General features: G+C 49.0%; 1 protein-coding gene across 2 annotated transcripts in view; it reads left to right on the forward strand.

Moving 5' to 3' along the window:
- The window catches only part of PNPLA7 (patatin like phospholipase domain containing 7), a 101,926-nt gene that overhangs the window by 64,701 nt on the left and 23,476 nt on the right, over positions 1-13,749 (forward strand). For both annotated transcript variants that reach the window (XM_026049324.1, XM_026049325.1), the window contains exon 26: positions 7,463-7,619. In XM_026049324.1, the coding sequence (XP_025905109.1) occupies positions 7,463-7,619 (157 nt within the window). The remainder of the gene's footprint in view (positions 1-7,462; positions 7,620-13,749) is intronic.

A 13,749-nucleotide genomic window follows, 5' to 3' on the forward strand; every position in this document is an offset into this window, starting at 1 on the left:
GATGTGAAAAGAGACCAAGTCTGCTCTAAGTCCTGGGAAATACCCCTGAATATCCTGAGAGATCCTTTCTGCAGCTCCCCTTCTTCGAAGTTGTTATCCCTGTGTGCCAAGGCAGGTTTATACACCCCTGTGTACCCAGGGACAAGGCAGGTCTCAGGCTCTGGGCTCGCGGCAGGGCAGCAAGAGCAGCCGTAAGGTTAATCCTGGTCATTTGCAGTTGGCAGCCTGCGGACTTTGCCTTTTCCCAGCTCCATTTAGCCTTCCGTTCTACTCGGTGCAGTTCAGGGAAGGGGGAACTATTTGATGACAACTAACATGCTTATTTCTGTGCAGATATCTGCACCTCAGTGTGCGGTGGAGAGGTTTTTGTTTATTGTATCCCTTTTTTGGCTCACATTGATGTAGGGCGACTTTGGGGTGTGAGATTGTTCATATGGATGCTTGGAGAAATGGCCTGGTGGGTTTGCGCTCCTGACAGGAGTGGAGGATCGTGGCTGCGTGGGAATAAACCTGGCTGTAAAGGAAAGCTCCCGAGGGGGCCTGTGTGCTCGTGTCGAGGGCTTGGGGCCGTCTCTCCGCCGTGGCTGGTGACACGCAGGCCGCCTAGGCCCTGCTTTGGGTTCTTCAGGGCCGCCGCGTCTTGGGCCTTGCCCCTTCCTGCCCAGGCCGCCGCTGGTGTTCGTGCCCCAGCCCCGAGCTTTGCCTCCACATGCACTTGTCGTGAGCTCGGCAGGACCGCGGGGCCGCTCTCGGGTTTGAACTGCGGTCGCTCTGTGAGCTTTGCCATGCTTGGGGCGCCCTGTGCACGTGGAAGTCTTGTTCSTACGGCTTGGCACCCACCCGGGGCACAGTTAATGATCCTGCTGCATCCACAACACCTACCTGGTTGCTCCTCTGCTCCCCTTTCCAATGGAGGTGGAAGATTTGAATGGCTTCTATCAAATCCTCAAGCAGCAGGAGCTTGGGGGCTGGAAAAAGTTATTTATTGCAATTATTTATTTTGACTGTCCTGAGCTCCTGTCTTGAACCCACTGAACTCATTAATTCATAGCAGTGCTTTGATATGTCGATGAAATTAAGCGAACAGATGGTGGACTTTCTTCTGGTTTAACTCTTGTTGTTAGTTCTGCCTCTCCCTGTATCAGCAGAATTGAAATGTGTGCCTTGCTACAAAGCCGCTAGCGGAATAAATCAAACCGGACAGAACCTTTTAATGTAGCTGCTTGAATACCCTGGAAAACTTCTTCCTTTTGGGAAGAATGAGGAAGCTTTGAGTTGCTGGGCTTGGGTGTATGGCTTTTTGGTTTTGTTTTTTGGAGTGTGCCCAAACTTCTTTGGGCAACCACCTTGCCTATAAAGAGGAAGAGAAAACTTGGGAGTTCTTGGAGAACTTGGGAGTAAATGTGCATAAGTTCTTTAACGTGCTAGACTTCTGTGTTTGTTTTGAGGAGGTCTGGTTTGACACCTGGCCTCCTTCCCTCTGTGTGCACACATGGAAATGTTCCTCGAGAGGTGTCCTCTCAAATCAGACACCTACTGAGCTTCTGCATTTCCTTCTACTCTGATTTTACTTCATTTTCTCTTTCCCTCCAGCCCCTGAGGGGCAGATTCCTCTGTGGTGTTTCCTGCTGCAGCACTGACCACATGTGATGCCCCTCCCAGGAGCTCTGGGCAATTTTTGCTCATTTATTTATTTGTCAGGCACAAATGTTGAAAGTTTTGCTCTAAAGTTATTAGAGCAAACAAAGTAGATCAGTGTTGAAAGGAAATTCCATTTGAATTTTGTCCCAGGAAGAGAGTTTTATGGGGATGTGGTAAATAATTGTTGTTTGCTCATCACCCAGGTGTGACTAGTGCCAAGTAGGGTGTTCGGGAGCTTTTGAGGGTAACTTGGAATTTTTATAGCACAGCAAAGGGGAAAGGTTTTGATATCTGAGTTAAAGGTGGTGTTAATGAGGGAGGAAGCAGGAGGAATTTGGGTTCAGTCTGGTTCAATTTGCTTGTACTTCTGCAGGGTCATCTTTAAAACTGCAGTGGAAGGAGGAAGCAGAGAGTCCTTCAGGACAGCTGCTGGGGCAGATGGTGTCGGTAGCTGGATGCTGGGATGAAAAGCGGAGATTTCTTCCACCCTGTCACCTAGAAAAGGGGCTTAATTCTTAAATATTGCCCTGATTGAAAAATTCCTCTTCCGTGTGCAAGTAGTACTGTGGGAACAGAACTGCAGTGGCCTGGTTTCTGGTAACCTTTTGAGCTGACAGCTCAATTGCTGTAATTCTTCTGGCAAATTTATGATCCTGGAAAGTTGTCAGGTCAGGAAAGCTGGGAAATAATATTATTGGAAGGATATGAGTGTGATTAGATTTCAAAGCCGTGTGCGTGGTGGTGCTGCAAAAGATTGAAGGTGCCAAATTGGAAATAAGAGTTTAACTTCTAGGAGACTTGTTGGCTTCTTTCCACAGCAGCAGTGACTGGGCCACGTAGGAAACCAGGAAAAAAGCAGCAGAAAGCACCCGAAAATTTTCTTTTCCTATAGATAACAAACTCTTCATTGTCTCATATCTAGATACCGCTCTAGATAAATTGCAGAGTATGCCTCTGTATCACTTATTTAAATATAATATTTAATTTATTTCCTCTGTGCAATGAGAGCCTCCAGAGTAACTCCGTTAGACATTATAAAAAGCGTATTTTGATAGCTGTGTGGTTGGATATAACTGTATCTCTTGGTCTGAGAGCTGCTGCTTCAGTAACCAGTCTCAGCTTGGGGCTTGCAGCCAGGGAGATGGAAGCGAGCGCCCGAGCCCTGGCTGGAAGAGCTTGGAAACCTCCTGTCCCCTCCCGTGAGAGAGGGGAGCCAGCAGTGGGCTTGGAAGCTCAAGTCACTGTGAGGTTCTCCCTAGCATTTTAAAGCAGCATTGAGAGAATTGATGATGGACAGACCACTTGGGCACATCTCTAAAAATCACAGAATGGTCAAAGTTGGAAGGGATCCCTAGAGATCATCTAGTCCAACCCCCCTGCTCGAGCAGGCACCCAGAGCATGTGGCACAGGGTGACATCCAGGTGGGTTTGAAAGATCTCTGGAGAAGGAGACTCCGCAACTTCCCTGGGCAGCCTGTTCCAGGGCTCTGGCACCCTCACAGATAAATGGATATATAAAATTGGATACAGTAAAAAATGTATATGTATGTATATCATCTATGGTTATGCACAGTGTGAGTGCTCTGGGTGATCTGATGGCTACTTGTAATGTGCCTTGAATTAAAGCTGTTGTTGTTAAGGCCAAGTGGGTCTTATTTTATACATCTGCTTCTTCAGGAATTCTAGGGTTTGGAAGCGGTTGATTTGCATATTTTAGGTGCAGCTTCATGAAGTCCTTATAGCACTTGCCCTGCTTTTCTGCCTCCTCTGCCATGTCATTGCCTGTGGAAGCTGAGGCAGCTGCTGATTCCAGAGAGACTTTTGTTTGGAGCCAGCAGGACTCTGCTCAGTTGTGACCTTAATTCTGCTTTTTACTGCAAGGAAACAGCACCTCTTGGGCTCAGAGTTATCCTCTTCATCCTCACGAGTGTATTGGGAGCAGCGAGAGATGCTGCAGAACTGCACACCTGAGCCTTGCTTTCTCTTCCCTCGCAAGCTGCAGAGGGCTTTGCCAGTGCTGAGGCTGCCTGCCTGCCTTGCTGCTCGTTGGCTCAGGGCCCTTCTCGTCGCGCGGCGGCCGCTCGCGGAGCTGCCTCCGTCCTTCCCAGCGCTGCCAGGCAGCGTCTCCCGGAGGCTGCACAGCGCCGGGGCGAACCCCATGGTGCACAAGCGCTGCTCTGTGTGGGCTGCGTTTTCCTCAGCCCTCCCGACCTCTGCGGGTATTCCCGCCGAGGGTTTAATGCGAGCGCCCGGCCGCGTTGCTCGCGTTTCCAGCACGGTGCTCTGAGCTCCGCAGGTACCTGCTGAACAGGCGCGCGGGCTCCTCCCGTCAGAGTTTCTCCTTTGTCAGCTGAGTCTGCTCGTCGTGTATCAGAGCCGTGTGCCTCCAGCATTTCCCCTGGGGATGAAGGCAACAGCTTGTTTCAGGAGCAGGAATTTTCCCTCAAGCCTTTCTGTGCTCTCCCACACTGGCCTATATCCTCCCAAGGAAGCGTGTCACCGACCCGCCAGCTCCTCTCCTGCTTCATTGTCATTTATTTGTAATCGCTATCAGGAAAGAGAAAATTGTGCTTGAAGCTGGTGAGGTATAGCCTGCGTTTGGAGGCTCTTTGAGCGTTTGCAAGGCTCGTTGGGTGAGTAGGACAGCGAGGAGCATCGCAAGGAGCCGCTGCGGGGGTCCTGTTTGCCGGGGTCCTGTTTGCCGGGTCCCGCTTGGGTCTCTGCAGCGGCAGCGATGGAAGCTGGACGGGGCTCTTGTCCCAGGGCCTTCTGCACTGCTTGCTGCCGTTTCCGCATTCTTAATTCAAACTGTACTCAGGAGTGTCCTAAGGAGTGAAATACGACAGAAGAGTTTATATATAGACCCTGCACTTGAGCGCGGGGCAGGCCTTTGGGACTCGGGTAGCAAATTGCTTGAAAATCATCTCAGCCATGTGGCCTGAGTGGCAGCAGCCGCGGGGTTAATCCTGCCGGAGGAAGTGTCCCATGGGAGCAGCGCAGCCGACATGCTGCATCCCGGCTCCCAGAGGGGCTCCCCTGCCCTCCTCGCCTGCGCAGGAGCCAGCTGAGATCGGGCTCCAATGTCGGCCGGATAATCAGGGATTTCCCGGCCCTTCCCTGGGAGTGCCCCGCTGTTGGTGCGTACGCACAGCGTCAACACAAGCTGTTTTCCTTCATGCTCCGCGTGCGCACACTGCGGTTCTCCCTTGTGGCTCGGAAGGGGGACCAGTGTCCTGTGCAAACGCGCCTGGGCCGCGAGAGGCTGGTGGTTCCCCCTTCCCCTGCGCTGGGACCCGCTCTGCGTTCCGGCTCCTAGCAGGGGCCTCGCTCCTGCCTGGAATCTCTTCCCTCGCGTGCGGTGGCACGAGGCTGCGCTGGCTGCGCAGGGGGCCTGGTGAGCAGCACTGGTGCCACCGCGCCGGGTTTCCGCACCCTTCGCCCTGAGGATCAGCCAGGAACGACCCGAATGGGGCAAGGCCTGGAGAAGGGGCCTCTGGTGGCACCGCTGGAGTGGTCAGCTCCCAAAGCTGTGAGCAGGTCGTCTCCTTTAGTAGGCTAGGTGACCCATGGAACGCGCTCAGGAACACTCGCCTTTCCTCAGGACTTTAGGTGGCCCAAATACACTCAGTCATGAAGCTGCTCGGGCTGCTAGAAGAGGAGCCGTCGGCTTTGTAGTCTTGTATAAATGATACACATCTTAATCTGGTAGTTGACAGCAGATCCCTTTCAGAGCAAGAGAAGCACTTTCATTCCCATCCCACAGGTCAGTGCTCGGAAATCAATAGGTCTTTTGGAGTAATGTTGCTGCTCTACTGGAAGCAAGTAGCATTGCAAGGGATTTCAGTGGCCACTGTGCGGAACAGAAGCCAGCAGAAGTAGTGATGACCATTGTTTATTCGAGGGCCTCATGCAGTAAAGTGAAAACAAATCCAGAGGGATCACGTCAAATCCCTTTTATGGACAGGTGATTGCTGGAATCTGGTTAAAGGGAGACAAGCTGCTACTGGGCATTTGAAAATTGCCCTGCAAGCAATGAAATGCTTTGAAGTACTTGTCTTAATGGATCCATACGAGGCAGGCTTTCTCCAGAAAGCAAGTTGTAGTGTGAGGTCTGTCTGTCAGCAAACTCAGTACCAGCTAGTGACTGGGACGCAGGGATAAAGCACACGTGAGCACCAAGCAGAAGCAGGTCGTCGTGGTAGTTACCATCTAGAGTCCTGAAAAGAGCAGCATCCACTGGCAGGGATAAAATCACAGTTCTTCTAACTTGGGGCACCTTGAGAAAGAAGCAAGAGTAGAACAGGAGAGTGAGAATTTGGAGGGGAAATGAATTGAGCCCCTTCCTGCTCTTGGATTTCACTAATGCGGATCTGTCACTGAAGTCACTTCCACTAGTGTCACTGAGAAGCTGTTGCAAAGCATTTCAGCAGCTGGAGGGGATTTTGCTTGGATGGAAAGAATGTGTTCAGCATAGCTTGGCCAAATGACACCTACGATGCACTTGGCAGCTGCTAGCAAGGATTTATGGCATGTAAACAGCAAGGGGAAAGAGGATGTAAATAGAGTAAAATGAGGAGTAACAGAAGAATGGATGAAATGGGGCAAGGAAAGCTTTGCAGCTGTGTGCCTTAGACTGGCAAAATATCCCTGCGGGTGAAGTGACAGCCTTGGTGTTTCTTGGATAAAACGTTTGAAACTGGAGCCTGTGACTTTGCACAGATGAGGAGGTGCTGAACCTCCGTTTCTAACCGTTCTTTGTAGGTAATGGTTCTGCAGCGTGGGCTCTCCCTTTAAGGCAAACCCAGCAGGCTGGTTCAGATCATGTGTTTCTACCTAGTTCTGCCCATCGCATCTTTCAGTCACTTCTGTTCCTGTTCCGCCCTGTCCTTTTAGGGCTGAGAAGCCCGAGCTTGGTGGCTCTCAGGATGCAGGTGCATTCTGCATTTACATTCTTGCGTCTTGGGTTTTATTCAGGTTTCTTTAATTTGCCTTTTAATATGCCACGGAAGAACAGGTGAGAATTTCTCCGAGCATCTCTAGAGCAATTCCAGCGTCTTTGAGTGTAGCCAGTTTAGAGCTCACCACCATACGAGCGCTGTGACTTTGGTCTTTCTGTCTCTTGTGAGCACTGAGTTTCATCTATTGCTTTATTGCCTCTTACTGCTGTGAGACCCTTCTGCAGCTCTTGTACTCAACGAATCTTGCAGACCTCACTAAACTGAAGGAATCAGTATCATCCTCAACTACTGGCCCCTCATCTGCCCCCATCTTTTTGTAGTTCTTTCTTTCTGAAAACTATCTTTTGTTCTTTTTTTTTCCATCTTTGAAATGATTATTAATCTGTGGGATGACCTGGCCTGTTATCCCCGGTTGGATGAGTTTCTTGAAGTATCGTTGGAAAATAATCTTGCTGAAAGGTCTTTGAAATCTCTCTGTGGGTGAGTATCAGTGATTCTTGCTTATCCCGTGGTCTTTGACTGCTTCAGGAGAGCTCTACTAGGTTCTTGATGTGCCGTTCCCTCAAACCATGCTCTTCCATCGTATGACCTTCCCTAATCACTGCTTGATTCTTTGTTGCTGCTGTTGTATCCAGCTGACTTTCACTGAAGTTAGACAGGGGTGGTCTGCATTTCCTAGGCTCCTCAAGAAATCTTTCTGAAGATTTCTATTGCATGAAACTTTTTTTCCTTGCTGTTGATGCCTGTTTAGCTACAGATTGACAGTTGAGCCTGTCCACAGTTGAGTTCCTTCAGAAACCAGCATTCCTGGTTTTGGTCCTTTTGGTGGCTGTTGTCTGATAACATCTTGTCTGCCTGCACAGGGGCTGCTCCCAGGTGGGAGTTATCAGAGCGCTCATTGAAGCCGGCATCCCCGTGGACATGATCGGAGGGACGTCCATCGGCGCCTTCATGAGCGCCTTGTACGCCGAAGAGCGAAGCTACAACCAGATGCGGATCAAGGCTCGGCAGTGGGCCATGGTAAGAACTCCACATACGGCGTCTCTGCTCTCGGGTGGGTTGCGAGAGCTTCCCCGCAGAGCCGGGCACCGGGAGCTGCCCGAGGAAAACGCTGCTGCTTTCCGTGTCAGTCGGGGCCCCTGCCTGGCATAAAGGGAGTAAATTAAAAAAAAAACAAAACTTTTCACCATCATCACACTGACAAGCTGTGACAACGTGTCCTCCCGAGCAGGGCAAGATCCAGAGGATTGTTGCTTGTAATTAGTTTTTTATTTATTTTCTTCCCTCCCTACTCAAGCCCCAGTCGCAGTCTGAGAATTATATTGTTACAGTGTTAGCCTGTGTTTATCTTTGTTTCGTTTCTTTTTATGTGCTGGAATCCGCTTCCTTTCCAACTCTCAACAAATGTGTTTCTCCTTTGTGTAATTTTCTCTCTTTCGTTCTCACATGCTGTCATTTTTCAGTGGAACTGATTGACAGAGGTAATCCTTCTCTAAACTAAATAAGATCAAAATGTTTAATTCACAGTGTGGCCTGAGAATTGCAGTGTCAGTGCTCTCAGTCAGGAGAAATTTTTAACTTAAGTGCATCGTGTTCACAAAATCATACTATTAGTTGAGGTTTGGGAAGGTTGTTTTAAACAACACCTTCTAGGTTGGGTGTGAATTCACTTATTGATAGGACATCTGGGGAAAATTGTACTATTGCCAAGTTATACTAGTTAAAATTGATTAACGGTGAAGGTTAATGTCATGTCCAGAATACACTGGTTTGTGATTTCACCTTCCTGTGGTTTGTATGAGGCCAAGTTTCCGTGTTGTATTTCCCTGTGGAAGGAAAGCAACAGGAAGAGCTTTCCAGGCTGCGCTGAGCTCTGGCTCCAAGTGCATCTTTACTTTTAGGGGAGCTAGGAACCTGCCTAGCTGTGCTGAGGAGCGCCTTGAACCTCTCTTCTGCTGTACACAGAAAATGGAAGGCTGTTTGGGGAAGCTGAGGTTAAAGATAAAAGAGGAGTTTGGCTTAATTGTATTGGAGATCCACTTAGCCTTGGGCTCTTTTCTCCTGCACAGGTCACTCTCAAATGCCTACGTCTCAGCAGAGCAAGCGTGTGGCAATTCATCCATGTCGTGCTTTCCTCACCCCAGCAGTTTGTGGTTCATTACCTTCTCTTAATTCCTCTTGTGTTGAACAGGAGCTTTGGAGTAATGGCATCAGCTCCCTGCATTTGTCCAGAGATTTGTCTTCTTTTGTTTCTTCCTTGGGTAGCACAGGAGGAGTCTGCCCTGTGCGTGTGGAGATGTGGAGCTGGGAAGGCTACGGCTGCTGCTCCTGAGCTCGCCGGCCTGGCCTCGCCTCATTTCATCTCATTAGAGATGAAACACAGAAGTCTAGTGTGTTTGCTGGCTTTTGAGCTCAAAGACTGTTTCCCAGGGGGCTGCTTTCGGCCTGGGCTCTGTGCTCAGACTGTGCAGGTATTTGTGCCTTGTAATCCATAGGGGAAACGATAATTCCCTTCTCCAGCCTCCTGGAGCAAGGATTTCATCTTTCTAATGAAGAACAGGTTTACATGAGGGTCTAATGATTATGCTGACAAACTTGCCAGGTTCACATCCAAACTAGAAACTGTTGAAGCATCTGAGAGCGACCTGTCAAATACATCAAAAGTTAAACCAAGGAACAAACAATATCCCCTTCCCCACTCCAAACACAACCAAACAGAAATCTGGCTCTGTTGGAAGCCCTTTTCCCTTTTAATGATGGGCTCTGAGGCCCAGTGCGGCCAAATGCATTTTAATCTGAAGGGAACAGAAACCTTCTCTTGGAGCCCCGCGTCTTGGCTCGAGCACCAAGCAGTTCTGGGGCTATAGCTCTCTCCAACGCCGGCCCTTCCCAGCTGCTTTCCGTTGCAGAGCAGCTGCCGCCACAGCGAGGAGAGCGGCTCCCCCACCGAGCACCGGCTCCCTCGGAGCAGCAGGTGACCTTTGGTGGACGTTCATAGAGAAGCCATCAGAAAGGACCAGATGGGTGAGAGGCTGCTGCTCGGAGTGAAGAACCCAGCAGAGAAGCCCCCAAAGCTCAGGGGACAGCAGTTTGTGCTGGTGGGTGTTTGTTGTGGAGAAACAGCCTTGCCAAGGAGCACTGGACCTGTGGGGCCGGTGCAGGAGCTGCTTTGAGGGCGCTGCCGCCCGGCCCTTCAGCTGTGCTCCTGCTCCCTGCCCCGGGACCGCTGTGGCCAGGGCTCTTTGCTCAAGCCTCGTGCTCCTTCCCTGCAGGGCTGCTCGGTTTGAAACGTCTCCCTCGTGGTGGGTTAGGTAACCCACCTCCGGCTTGTTCTTCACCGCCACAACGAACGGTGGTTTTGTCCTGCACGCATTTTCTCTTTTAGGTATCTTTAGAAAAGGGCGTCTCTCTAGCAGTGTCCTTGAGGACGGGGGAAAAGGTATTTGTGATTCGATGTGATTTCTGGAGCTAACCAGGCAGCCGGGAAACTTTTATTTGCTGCGATGCAGAGGGGCATGGAAGTGACCAGCTGGGTGGCTTACAGCCTGCTGCTCCTCCTGCGCCCGTGGTTGAACAGCAAAGCACAAATGGCTCAAGTGCCTCTAGGACCGCTGGATTGGGGTACCCTGCCTCAGAGAGCTCAAATGGCCAAGCCTTGGGTTTCCTTCGCCCTGCATTTCGTTGTGACCGACTTGGTGCTTGAGCTGCTGGCCGCGAAGGCCGCTGTGCAGCGCGGGAGGCAGAACCACGAGTTGTGCCCGGTCTGGATCCCGCTGCTGTCTGCCTGCATCCAGGGCCCTTCCTGAGCCGCTCGGTACAGCCCGTGGGAGAGGAGAGCAGAGGGAGCACTGAGGAGGAGCGCGGGGCAGCCCGGCCGCCCGCCGCGCAGCAGCCGCGTTGGCGAGGGCGGCACCACGTTGGGTGCAGCCGTTCGTAGGTGGCCTCGCATCCTACCCCGCGTGATCCCATCAGCGCTGCAGCTTGTAGGGGATTTGCAGGTTCATTATGTGTGTATCAGGTGGAATTGTTTGACCTGATAAAGCACAGGGGGGAAGCGGCTCCGGGTGCAGGTCTGGGGGTGCTGCAGGGCTGCGTGTGCTCACCAAGCTGCTCTGTGCTGCTGCTGCTGCTGCTGCTTGTGGCTTTTTAATTGCACTTCATCAACACCATCTATTTTTTCTGTTTATTTATTTAGGTTTCTCTGCATATAAAAAATTAAACTAGACCAAATTTTGTTCCTTTTGTAAACCAGCTGAAGTATTTTCTCTGGTGGCCCTTAATGTTAAACCTGATATTTGAGATTATTGACCACAGGAGATAGAAATAATTTTTACCATTTACTATAAATTTAGACTTAACTATAAAATTGTTGTATCAAAAGGTACAGATAAACATCTTTTTCCTGTAAACATAGGGCTCACCACTGATTATTATTTATTAGAGTGTATAATTGGGATACTGAAAATTTACCCCAAACCAAATATTATGATTTACCCATGAAATCCAAACGTATCTATTGCTTTGCACCATCCCATTAAGTCACTGCCCTGTTTCTCCTGTAGCAACTGTGTAAGCCAGTGACTGTGGAGACTGCAAATTAATGGTATGGGATGGAAATAATCTGGAACTGATTTTAAACATATATGTTTTTGGCCTATTTGCGTTAGTGTAAGAGATGGACAAACTTTCTTGACGTTCTAAGTATAAATTCTTCTTTTCTTCATTTCTTACATTTTTTAATAGTTTATCTTCAAGCCTAAACTTTTACCATCTTGCTTTTGGGATAAATATAACCCTTTAATACTGTTGATCTGACACTGTCGCTGTGAGTTATGCATTTTTTTGCTCTTCAGCTTCTTTTTCATTGCAAATTCCTTTGCTTGGTTCATTAAAACTTCACATGTGAACACTGAAAAGACTCTGAAGGCAGCTCTGGATGCTATTTCTAGCACTTTCTGAATTATTTAATCTGTCTACAACTGTCCTGGTCTTTTGTTCCTGCAAAAAGTTTTCCCTGGGGCCTTGCTTGGCAAAGTCATGGGAATGTCCTTGATTTATTGGCCATACCTGAGCAATAGGATGGCAATTTGTTTTTCTCTGTAGTCCCTTGTCACATCTGTGTCCCTTCCTCGCTTAAGATGCGTTATACAGTGGAGGTAACTTGTGCAAATAACTGGATTAATGAAGATCTTTATTAAAAGAAAGCTCATGTTGCAGGAGAGGCGAAGGGAAAACGCCATTGCGGGAGATGCTGGTGAGGACCCGCAGAGCCCCGCGGCGCCGGCCGCGCTCTCGGCTCCCCGGAGCTGCCTCTCCTCGGGGCCGAGGACGTCGCCCCCGGTGCTGGTGGGCGACGGCGCCGCTCGCGGGGCTCCGGCCGCCCTGGCAGAGATTTTGGGTTCCGGTGCCGTTCACGCGGCCGCGGGGAGGGGAGCGCGGCCGTTCTCGGCAGGCTCTCGGCCACCGGCACCGGGGAAAGGGCAGAAGCCGAGAAATGAGGGTGTTGGGAGCTTTAGCCGTTAGTTAACGGCCTTATTTCACGTGCAACGCTGCTGTGGGCATTAATGGTCTGGAAAACGTAGAGCCCCAGCGTTATAAAGATCATTGATGCCTGGGGCTGAGCTGGAGAGGCTTTTCTTTGGTGTTAGAAATGAAATTTTTGTGAATTCCTACTCCCTTGTATTAATTTCTCTTAAATACTGTCGGAGACCAAATCCTTGCTTTAAGTATGAAACTAATTCTGCTTAACTCAAGTGCTGCAAGGAACATAATGCTAGTTAGACTGACAAAGCTGCCTGCATCCCTCAGGGTGGAAAACGAGATCCGGAGTGAAGCGGACAGGTCTGGAAGCACCAAGCTTCCCCTGGATATTCTCCTCAGAAAGCTTTCCAGGCTGCCTGTGTGCTTCCTTACGTGTTTTATGTGGGCAGACACCTAACAAGTGGAAATGCAGCTGGCCAGGGCAGTGCTGCCTAATCCAGCTCTTCCCCAAATCCCTGCTAGGATGAAGCCGCAGGCGGATGTTGGTTGCAGATGCTTTAATAGACGGCGGTTTTAGGGGCCGTGTCCTGTAGGAGCGACGGCTCCAGGTTGTCTGTCGAGGTGCTAACATAAAGAGAAAGTCTTTCAACTCATAGGTGTGTTCTATCTCATAAAATCCTGTTTAATTTTGGGTTTCTTATTGTAATTTAAGTGACTATGATGCAATATGTTCAGGCATTGAACGTTGTTAGGAATTGTTAGGGACTGAGACCAGTGCTGTGATTATGGAACGATTAGCAGCTGCAGTGCTGCTTGGGCTATCAGGTTAGTTCAGGTATTTGTTGTTGTTCTTGTTGATTTGTTTCTGTTTTGTAGGTTAGTGGAAAGAACACCTGGAAGGGAAAGAATCCTTGAAAGCCTAAGCACAGCGTATGGATGTGACATATGGCAGCATCTGCCCACTGTTATGTAGTATAATAGCTATCTGGACTGCTTTAGGAAACTAATGTGAATTATTTATTTCAGTCTAATTTACAAAGAGTACCCACTTTAGTACCTAAATTCAGGCTACTAAGTGACAAGTAAAGAACCTAGTAATGGACTCTGGTATGAAAAATAGTTCAATATATATATAGAGAGAATGTTGGAGCCTCTTCAGAGCATGAAAATTACTTGAACTTCTTGTAGTCCCAAAGGGTCACGTGTGTGATTTCCCAAGTACTTACACTAAGACAGATAAAGGATTTCAGCATGGGATAAAAAAGAAGCCTGACGTGAAAAATGAGAGCAGATGTACAGATTTTTAACATGTATTCTTAGGTTACAGATGTATAATTTCATTTCCATACAGGTAAACTGCACATGGAATGTGAAAATTTTTTAGCTGTGCTGAGGTTTCACCTTCACTATAAGGCAGAGAAAACTGATATCGTTGGGTACAATTTAAAAAAAAAAAAAAAGTCAAGAAATAAATTCATATGCATTTGTTAAGGCAGAAACCTGGGACCTCATGCAGTATTTCACAGTAAGGTTTTGTTATAAGGGTAGGAATGAAGCAATGCGTATACCCACTATTGCATAGCTTTATCACAGATGGGTAGGAAGCTTGATTATTCTTTTCTTGTTTTGTTTTAAATTCAGGATGATCTACGAGGCGTTACTGGTTGTA

This window comes from Nothoprocta perdicaria, unplaced genomic scaffold (genome assembly GCF_003342845.1).
Source record: "Nothoprocta perdicaria isolate Ctin4 unplaced genomic scaffold, notPer1 scaffold_6, whole genome shotgun sequence".
In the NCBI taxonomy this organism is placed as follows: domain Eukaryota; kingdom Metazoa; phylum Chordata; class Aves; order Tinamiformes; family Tinamidae; genus Nothoprocta; species Nothoprocta perdicaria.